The sequence below is a fragment of the Cicer arietinum genome, chromosome 7, assembly GCF_000331145.2.
Source record: "Cicer arietinum cultivar CDC Frontier isolate Library 1 chromosome 7, Cicar.CDCFrontier_v2.0, whole genome shotgun sequence".
Classification (NCBI taxonomy): Eukaryota; Viridiplantae; Streptophyta; class Magnoliopsida; order Fabales; family Fabaceae; genus Cicer; species Cicer arietinum.
The window spans coordinates 2,297,957-2,308,839 of record NC_021166.2 but is presented as its reverse complement, the minus strand read 5'-3'; the positions used below and the strand labels follow the sequence as shown (position 1 = coordinate 2,308,839).

The 10,883-nt window shown below is 27.9% G+C and overlaps 1 protein-coding gene across 1 annotated transcript; it reads left to right on the top strand.

Moving 5' to 3' along the window:
• Positions 1 to 3,638: 3,638 nt before the first annotated feature.
• Positions 3,639 to 4,155, top strand: LOC101495488 (histone H4). Its single transcript, XM_004507796.4, has one exon. It carries the CDS (start codon positions 3,725 to 3,727, stop codon positions 4,034 to 4,036), a length of 312 nt encoding a protein of 103 aa, XP_004507853.1. The 5' UTR covers positions 3,639 to 3,724; the 3' UTR covers positions 4,037 to 4,155.
• The last annotated feature ends 6,728 nt before the right edge of the window (positions 4,156 to 10,883 follow it).

Here is a 10,883-nt window from a genome sequence, read left to right as displayed (position 1 = left end):
TATATATATATATATATATATATATATATATATATATCAATTTTCATAAGTTTTACTTAAAAAAACAATTTAAAATAAAAAAATTCAATCATAATCTAATTTAAAAACTACTTTCGAAAAATATTACTGATGAAAAACATAACTCCAACAGCACTCTTTAATCTTATTTTTGAATTCTCCACATAATATTTTTTTTCCTTTCCAAAAAAACTTATTATAAAACAATACTTTTAATTTTAAACAAATAAAAGCAATAATTATTAAAAAATTAAATAATTAGATTAGATAAAATAAGAATTTTTAAAATAATAGACATGACATATATAAATTAAGCAAATTAGTAAATGTAAAGATGAGTAAGTAACTTAATAATGAATTTTTATTTTTATTATTCAACATAGTATGTTATTTATATGAAATACATGACATTTAAAAATTCATATAAATCTTGATGTATCAAGTGGCAAAATATCTTTCATTCCGATACTACTCACAACATACTAAAGAAAAATAATCTTCCTATTACAAAAAAAATTACAATACACATAAAAACTATGATTATTTTTTATCTTTGAATTTGCACGTTAGTCTTCATTAATCTTTCATGAATCATTTGAATTCTTTTGATAATAAATTTAGAATATAAAATGTATAGTACATTAGTAAAATTAAAATGTAACCATTTAAAATAATAGTTTTTGATATCATTACAGACTTTCACATAACTATCAACTCGTCGAATCGTGATGTAGTAGATTTGTTAAAATAATGTTTGAAGTTTGAAAAATCATTACTTCCAATAAAAACATTGGAATAGATGTAATGAATTGTACTTTTTTTTAATTCTTAAATAAATTTTATATTTATTTAAATAAATTATTATTTTTCTCTTCAATATTCTGAAAATTGAATTCATGGCTAAGAAGCCTACGTTTTATATTTACTTAACTAAATTATTAGCAACACTGTTCAGAAAAAATCATAAAGAGATTTACAATTTTTTTGAGACAAAATTTAGAAACATAAACAATAAAAAAAATATATATAACAAAATAGTAATTTTTTTTTATAAATAAAATAAAATAACAATGACATATTAAAATAAATTTACCTAATTCGTGTGAGCATATTTACCAAAGTAATTGATGTCAACATTTTGAATGTGTCTATGTACCATTTTGCAGATTCAATATGAAATGGTGTCCGATTGTTCCATATACACCATAAAGTTGTTGGAAGCAATTCAAATGTGTCTATGTACCATTGTGCAGATTCAATATCAAATAGTGTCTGATTGTTTCATATACACATAAAGTTGTTAGAAGCAACACTAACACCAACACCAACATAGTTGTACACATCAAATCGAGAAATAAAAACTCACGCTTGCTTCAATTTTATCGCCCTAAAAATATGAAAGACGTGTTTGTTAATACACAAATAATATAATTTAAAATTTCAATTTACAGAAAGACAATTAAAACTTGTGATCCCTCAAGACCATTTCCATTGCATAAAATTTATGTTTAAACCACAATCGCACAACTTTAACAACCAAACTCCATGACTCAGAAATTGAAACAACAAAATCTGATTTTTTTCCAGACATCGTAGAAAGATAAACACAAAGATGAATAAGGAATATTTGGTAAAGAAAAGTTAAAAAGGATTTGTGTAACATAATGATATTTACAAAGGAGATGCAAAAAATGAGAGTAAGGGAGACAATTGACCGAGAAGGCGAATTAAAAAGGAAAGTCGGGCACTAAAAGAATTCGTAAAATAAAATAAATTTTGTAATTAAATTAATTTAAAGCGGTGGTTGCTGTTTAAAAAACAATTACCTTCAAAAACACCGTAAACATTTCGAATTTCTGGGAATGAATTTGAGCACGGAGAGACTGTGACCAAACTGTCGAACCAATACTATTTTGCAAATTCAAATTGAATTGGTGTCCGGTTGTTCACAACTCTCTTCACGAATAGTAGTCTCAAATCGAGAAAGAAAAGCTTTTCGCACTGTTGCTTGAATTTTATGACCCTAACAATATGAAACACAAGTTTGTTAAATTAATAACATAACAAACAAGTCTGTGTATAATTTAAAATTTGAATTTATAAAACAAATAATTAAACTTTGTCATCCATCAATACCATTTCCATCACATAAAATTTATGTTTGATATTCAAATCAGACAGAAACCATAATCCCACAATTCTAACAATCAAATTTCATGACTCATTTTTTTGAGAAATTGAAGCAACAAAATCTGATTTTTTGTCAAAATAACGATAAACAAAAAAATAAATAACGAATCTTTAGAATAGAAAAAATTAAGAGGAAATTGTGTATAGACGAGATAATATGAATTATATTTATAAAAGGGACACAAAAAATGAGGCATTATTGAGGAGAGACGGTTAACGGATGACGACGAATTAAAAAAGAAAGTATGAAGACAATTCGTAAAATAAAATAATTTTTTTAATTAAATTAATTTGAAATGGTGGTTGATAAAGTAATGTTTAAAAAACAATTACCATCAAGTCGTGGTGTATTGTATTTTATTTTTAATTCATTCTTCTTATTTATTAATTAGCCATTAACTTCTCAACAATGCATCATGTATAAAGTCGTGTAAGGGAAATTTTATTTTTTTCTTAAAATAAAAATCTTTTATTTTTTTCTTAAAAAAAATCTTTTGTTTTTAATTCATTCTTCTTATTTTGTAACTCATCATTATCTTCTCAACGTCCACTAAATTCTCAATACACATATAAAGGTCGTGATGTAATGAAAGTTTTATTTTATTTTTAAAAAAATATTTTATTTTTAATTCATTCTTCTTATTTTTTAATTAGTCATTAACTTTTTAACGGACACAGCATGTATAAAGTCGTGATGTATCTGCACAACGAGATACTATTTGTATTAATAGAAACTTGATATATTCCTAAAACTCTATTTGATTGACACGTGTCAAACTTGTCAAATTATCATACTTTATTATAATGTATAAATTGATGTTACATCAAACTAGTTGAATTAGACAAAATTTAAGTTTAACTTAATTATTTATTAAATTTAATTTTTAATTGAAGTTTAACTAATTTAATTTATAATCAAAATTCAATAACTTAATTATTAAATTAAGTCTCAAACTATTTTTCTATTCAAAATTCAATAAATTAATTATTAAATTGAATCTCATACTATTTTTTAATCGTTTGAATTCATATTTATTATTCAACTAAACTTTAAATCAATAATATGTTAAAAAAAAACTAGAAGCACTGCTAGTAAACAAAACGAGGCTACATTCTCACGTGCGAGCACTTTCATTCAAAATCACATCGAAATCGTTGGCGGGTCAGTTTATTTCATAACACACAATTTCCCCCTCACGTGCTTAAAAAAATTGTGTTTTCTCACAGACACAGTTCCCACCAAAGAGCATTCACTCGCCCACTCCAAATTTTAAAACCCCACGATCCGCGATACAATATTTACACCAATCAAAATCAAGAATTTTAAATCCAACGCTCCACGTTTCAACTTCTCACCTCACGCGGATAGCCAATAATCCAACGGCCAAAAATCAGCACCCGCACCCTATTTATTCTTCTAAATTCACCTCTCTCATCAGAAAATCATTTGTGTCCATTAAGTTTCATCTGAAACGATTAATCGCAGAAAAAAGAGAGAAACATCAAAATCACAGCCATGTCTGGAAGAGGAAAAGGAGGAAAGGGTCTTGGAAAGGGAGGAGCTAAACGTCACCGTAAAGTTCTGAGAGATAACATCCAAGGAATAACAAAGCCTGCGATTCGTCGTCTCGCACGACGTGGTGGCGTGAAACGTATCAGTGGGTTAATTTATGAGGAGACTCGTGGTGTTCTCAAGATCTTTCTTGAGAACGTGATTCGTGATGCTGTTACATACACCGAGCATGCTCGCCGCAAGACTGTCACTGCCATGGATGTTGTTTACGCACTCAAGAGACAGGGCAGGACTCTTTACGGTTTCGGCGGTTAGAATTTGGGGATTTCTGTGTTTCTTTGAAAATTTAGGGTTTCTTTTAGTGCTAATGTTATTGTTGATATATGGTGTAATAGCACTTGATATTGCTTATTAACAATGGTTTTTCTTTGTTATATTTTGTTTAATTGTCTCACTGAATATTAATATACTAATTAATTTGATAAGTTTTAATAACTCATTTCTTTTTCATTTCAAATGCCAATAGTTTGTAAAGCTGCATCATAGTTACTTTAAATTTTTTAATATACATCGTTATAGTACATTGTTAATATATAGCAAAGTGTAAATCGTGGTTTCATAATTGGTATTCAATAGTAAATTGTTAGTAGTTGGTTTGTTTAAACCACACATCTGAAGTCTCGATAATGCACCGACTTAATTTGAGTGTCGCAAAATTGTCTGAAATTTTTGCTAATGTTGTTTTGTTGTAGAAAGTGGATTTAATTTCAGAATTTTTAATTGCCAAGCCTTAGATGTTGTCGAGAAACTCGTCGCATTCCAGTGTGTTGAATTCTGGTTTTATGAAAACCTTAGAAAATAAATTCTGGATTCGAAGGAGAGGGGATTTTTGTCAGGTTAAAACGTATAAAAATGAGGCTTCTCTTTGGATGATGGTTTGGTATGGATCCATTAACTCTAAGGATTTAAAACAACAGTGTTTCTTAAATTTGAAAACAGTTGAAGAAATTCAATAATGGATAAATTTTATAGAGAATGATTTGATTACATGGATGAATTGTCGGAAAAGAATCCTTTTAATTTTTTATTTTTCACATTTTCTAATGTTTCAGATCTCAACCCGACCCTAAATTTTAAGTTTCACACAATTTTTTCATGTTTTAATTATTTTTTAATGAGATCATTCTCATCCATGGAAGTTGTTTAGTAATCCAAGTGTTCCCCTGCTACATTTTTCAACAAAGTGGCCCTCAAAAAAAAGGAAAAGTCGAGGCCCAAATCCCAAACGTAAACCCACCGCCACTTATTACAAATTAAATCACTATTTGATGACTTCAGGATTCAAGTTCTAAATTTATTATACTAAACTTAGGTGCATTTTATTATGTATTTTTTATAGTTCTTAATTCACTTTATATTGATTTCATTGAATATATAATTATAATTTTCTTAATTTTGTTATAACCATACATGATATTTAATGTTAAACATTTAATTTGTATGGTTTAAATATATTTTAGTTCTTATAATTATAATCTTTTATTTTGATATTGTAAATTTTTTTTGTTAAGAACATAACTATTTTTTAATAAAAAAATTCAATAATAATTGAATTATAACTTTTTTTAACTTAAAATTAATCTCCAATATTTTAGTCTTTTTTCCTAAAAAAAATTTAAATTGTATTTTTTTTTCATCGTTTGAGTACTATTCCTTATCATAATTTTCATCACCGTGTAAAACACATATTTTTGTTGAAGACAAAGATCTAAGAATGCGATTAAAGATACAAAGTTCAAAAAGAAGTCAAAAATCGAAGTCAGCTATGGTCACACATATTATAAGATATATAATGTAAATGTACATGATACAATATAATATTCTTATATTTCAAATGCATATGAGAACCTTTTGTTTTAGCATATGCATCAAAAAGATTATCAAAGTGTTAAAAATACATAAATAATGTTTGAAAATAATATTTTGGCAAAATACAATGTTGTATTTGAATACAACATGTTGTAGCCGAATACAGACAAGTCGGTAGCTAAAACTGAACATCTGTATTCGACTATATAGTCGAATACAATAACAAGTTAGTGACAAAATTCGCCCAATTTTATTTGAATACAAAGTTTCGTATTCGAATACCGTGTTGAATTTTTTTTTTTTTTAAATTGTACGTTACAGAGGTGTATTCGACTCACACAAGCTATAATCGAATACAACTAGAAACAATGCAATTTTTTAATTTTGAAATGTTTCTGAATCATTGCATTTGTTCATCAAACCTCTAGTAACAATGACCACCGATATGAAGTGATGTATATGAAGTATAAATATCTCATAACTTCAGTTTAAACAAAATCAATACTACTACCAAAGTTTGAACAATTTTGAACATTTTCTAAATTATTGTCAAAGTTATTTTTCATATTTGAAGTACTTGCACTTCATTTTCACATCACTGAAAATTGTTCTCTATTATACTTGAAATATTACTGAATTGATATCATTGTACAACTATTATACTCAGCTTTGTTAGTCAAGAACATTTGTTAAAAAAATATTACAGTTATTGTATTGTATTTATAGAAAATAGTGTACTTTCTTTAAGTATTGTAATATAAGATAGTGGTGTTCTATCTTAGGAAGTGTGTTAGAAGTTTGTAACAGAGATCATAAGGTGATATTCGTATATATTCTAACAATGGTGGAAAATCTCTTGTAGTGTGCAAGAGGACTGAATGTACCCTTAGTCATAAGGGGAACCAGGATAATATCGCTGTGTTTATTATTTTTCTGCCATTTATCTTCGTCATACACTATCTTAATCAGAAAAATCAATCACTAAATTTCTAAAAACAAGAAAATTTCTAAACACCTAATTCACCCCCCATCTTAGGTGCACATGTGTTCTTACACACCGTCACTATCTTCATCCATTTGAGATTCACCACCGTATTCAAATTCATTGTTATCATAATATTTTTCTTAGTCTGGTGGTACTTATTGGATAATTGTGGGTTCTAGAAATGACTTTAAATCAAAGTTTGTTTTTCTTGATGGAAAAATTTAGATTTTTTAGGAGCAAAAACAGAGAGGGTGAGACAATTAGAGATATGTAAAGATACTTTAGTAATATTTGATAATACCTATGGTGAATAATTACCTGTCCGACCCAAGGTAATGTGAGACCATAATTTTTCTTGAGATTATACTAAGTTGTGCATTATACCCAATACATTTTGACCGTTGGAAGAACATTTGACATTGTATTTTCCCACCCACCTCCTTGTTTAACCGGAACAATATAGTGATGGTAGTTTATAAAATATATTGAAATTCTCTGATAGTTATATTAATGAATAAAAAATAAATAAGTATCACTTGGTCTATTAGTTGCAATGTTTGATTTAATGCATCTGTTAGCAATCAAATCAATACATTTATTAAGTTATCAAATGTTACAATCTTTTTCAAGAGTTGTTTTCTTTTACTAATTAGTATCAATTTATCTATAAATAGAGATATTTAAGAGGTAAAAAGACATGAAAAATTTATGTTACATGAGTCAAAATTCTGTTAAAAATATTTTTGCATTATTTTTTCTTTTATATAGTGCACGAGAGTAAATGAAGATTCTTTATTCTATAAACTATCATTGAACAATAAACTTAATATAAATGTGCAATTCACTTCAAGGATTTCAAAATATCCTGAAGGAGATTCGCCGATTAACCCGTCCAATATATTTTGATTGGTGGGGGCGAATCGAACCTAAAACTCAGTTTGATACTCATACTTTACAATTTATTTGTACAACTTTCATCATCTTCTTGTTGAAGATTTGAAGCATACCTCAACAAAAGATCCAACAATCTTTAGGTTCAATTACGATTTATTTTTCTTTGTTATGGCAGCAAGATTATATCTTTCAGACAAATGTTCTGACACCCTAAATAATACCGAAACATTTTATATATGGTTTTCCAGATAAATTTCTCTATCTCTTACTATGTATGATCTCTTAAACTCATGCTAATAGATGCATAAATGAATGACCAAGTAGTGCTATATAGTTATTAACATGTGGTATTGTATATATTTTATGTATGATTTGGAATTGAAATTTAAAAAGGAAATATTATTAGTCTATTGCATTTTAACTTAATACATTGGCAGTTTTGAAGGTATCTTTGACTTTTTTATACACGTTTTTGGCTATGAAAGTTGTCCCGATGAATCTTAATTAAAAATAAAATATAATGATGTATTTGTTGTTTGATAGTTTCATCCAAGTAATGTATAAACTCATTTCTAAAGTTATATTCATGTTTTATTTTGAGTACTATGCTTTATATCATTTTAACGTTTATACCATCATGACAATTGTTAAAGATGATTTTAAACTATGGACACATGTGAATCAAATGTATCTTTATTTGAAATGATGTGTGCTGTGGTGAAGAATATACAATAAATTTATATAAATATGAAATATCAATGCTCTAAATTCATGTATAATATCTCAAAGTGTCATTTGTATATCTGTTCATTGTTACTTGGTTATGCTTGATACGTTGAGTCACTTGGTTGTTTTAATTATAATATTTAAAGGGTTCATTTTATTTGCAAATGTGTGTTAATTAGTTCAGTGGTATATTTAATGTTGTTCATAGTGGAAGAAGTCTATGAGTTCCTTACCTTTGTAACACATGTATATAAAGTAAATTGTAACAAGCATAAAGTTTGTTCTAATTAATTATTTGTTTAAAGCGTATCTACCAATCTATTTAGGAATGAATGAAAATATAATTTATTAAATAATTATTTGAATCATAAGATACCTTTATTTTAAAATTATAAGATTTTCAAAATAACGGATTTAGATATATTTTGAAAATAGCGGAGGATTGTGAGGGAAATTTCCAAAATATATTTGGAATTATCTAATAGCTATATTAATATAACAATATTAAATAATTTAATGTATCATTTGATCAAGTGGTTGCAATGCTTGAGTTTAATAGATCATATAGCCATCGAATCAATGCATCTAAAAATTACAATTTTTTTCAAGAGTTGTTTTCTTTCAATAGTTGATATGGAGTTTTCTATAAATAAAGATACTTTAAAAATAGAAAGAACGAGAAAAACTTCATGATATATGATTCAAAATTCAATCAAAAATATTTTTGAGTCATTTCTTCTTTTGTCTAGGTCTCGAGAGTATATGAAGTAATATTATTCTATAAACTATCATTGCTCAATAGACTTGAAGTGAACGTGCAATTCACTTCAAGGATTTCAAAGTAACATAAAAAAGATTCTCTAATTCCTTTGCATCCAATATATATAGATTGATGAAGGCGAATCAAATCTAAACCTTAGTGTGTTTGTTTGTGTAAACTTTACTATCATCAATTTTATCATCTTTTTGTTTAAGATTTGTGGTATACATCCACTAAAAGATCCAATAAAATCCAACCCAATAATTGATTTTGAGAAAACTCCGAGAGACCCAAATCCTCATTCTCGTGAACGAGTATTTTCCGATTATGCTTTTGATCGATTCGCCTTGGATTTGTTCTTGGGCTTTATCGGTGCCCTGTTGGTGTAGATTGAAAACATTGGAGGAGGAGGCTGTCTTCTGAATGTAGTAGCGTAAGAATTTGAAAATGAGTTTCACCTCAAAAATATAAACTTGCTGGGAATTGACCCGTATCAACAATGTAGGAATTGAAGGATTTTTTTCTTAGAATGCTAGTTGTTGAAACACAACTAATTATGCAAGTTTTTCTAAAGTAGAACGGGGTAGGGGTAGCTGAGGGGTGCAGTAACAATGGAAGGGGTGGAAATTGAAATCGGGAACCGCAAAGGGAGAGAAGCAAACAAAATTAAGAAATTAATGGAGAGGCAGAGTGTTGGACATACGGTTTACTATAAGGTCCATTGAGTTGTCTTATCTAACGTTCACAAAAGGTTGTGTTGGTGCAAGACTTAACTAGCTTATTCATCGTAGAAAAGCCTATTCTATACACAAATAGTTAAAATGAAAAATCTATTTTAAGTTTAAAATATTATTTTAAATAAAATAGATAATATAATTAATTAAATAAATGTGCATCGAGAATATGCATGCATTTATTAGTGACAATTGCGCTGAGAATTGCATCCTCTGTTATGGTAAGTTTACTGTTCATCTTCTTCGTCCTTCACTTTTATTTTTCATGATAAAACTTCCATGTTATGGGGATAAATAAATGTTATCCTCAAGGAAGGTGGTGTTTAGATGCTGGATGTTGGGGGTAGAGTTGATCAGTTGATCAATAAAGTAAAAGATTTAGTACATACCATACATGTTTAAGTTTAGCGGGATTGTAAAACATAACCATTCACATTGAGCCACCACAATAGAGTAGTGAAATCCTACAAATTGTCTAGGTTTTGGAGTTTTCAATAATATTTTTTTCAAATATCCTATTTAATATGAGATTCTTAACACAGTCTCACATTTAGAATTTGACATATGCATCGTGACTTGAATGATTCAATTGAGGTAGTCAAATAAATATCATATATTATAAATTATGATACCATATTAAACTTTCACTTGGACTTAACTCAATTTTATATAATCGTTTCGTATGCAAGAACTATCTCATTCTAAGTAAGGAATTTTTTGAATTCACGGGCTCATTCGCCATGGCAGTTCTGTTGAGCGGACATTGTTTAAGTGAAGTATAAGTAATAAATTAAGATGTTATAAATATTATGGACCAAAAGGAACAAGTGTGAACTTGGTGATAATTACTTTGGATTGAAGTGGAATGAATGGTCCTAAGAAAAAGCGGTTTGAACTGTAACCCTTTTAAAATTTAGTTCCTACACTTTAATCGATGCTTTCCTCAAGATTAATTTTTGTAATCAAGAGTTGATTAGTAATCTCTTAACTCACTAGAACGTTCACAACAATTTATATGAAGTTAAGAAGTTGTAAATAATAATAATAATAGTGAAAGGCGATTTGTGCGTTCAAATAATTAAAGATAAAGAATGGAAAGACCACACACAATAAGTATACAGGTTCACCCAACTCGGGCTAGTTCAATCCTCAGAACTGTTAGATTTTCACTATGTGCTTGAGAATCAGATCGTT

Coding starts and splice junctions, on each gene's coding strand:
- LOC101495488 (XM_004507796.4), top strand. CDS start 3,725: ATGTCTGGAAGAGGAAAAGGAGGAAAGGGTCTTGGAAAGGGAGGAGCT.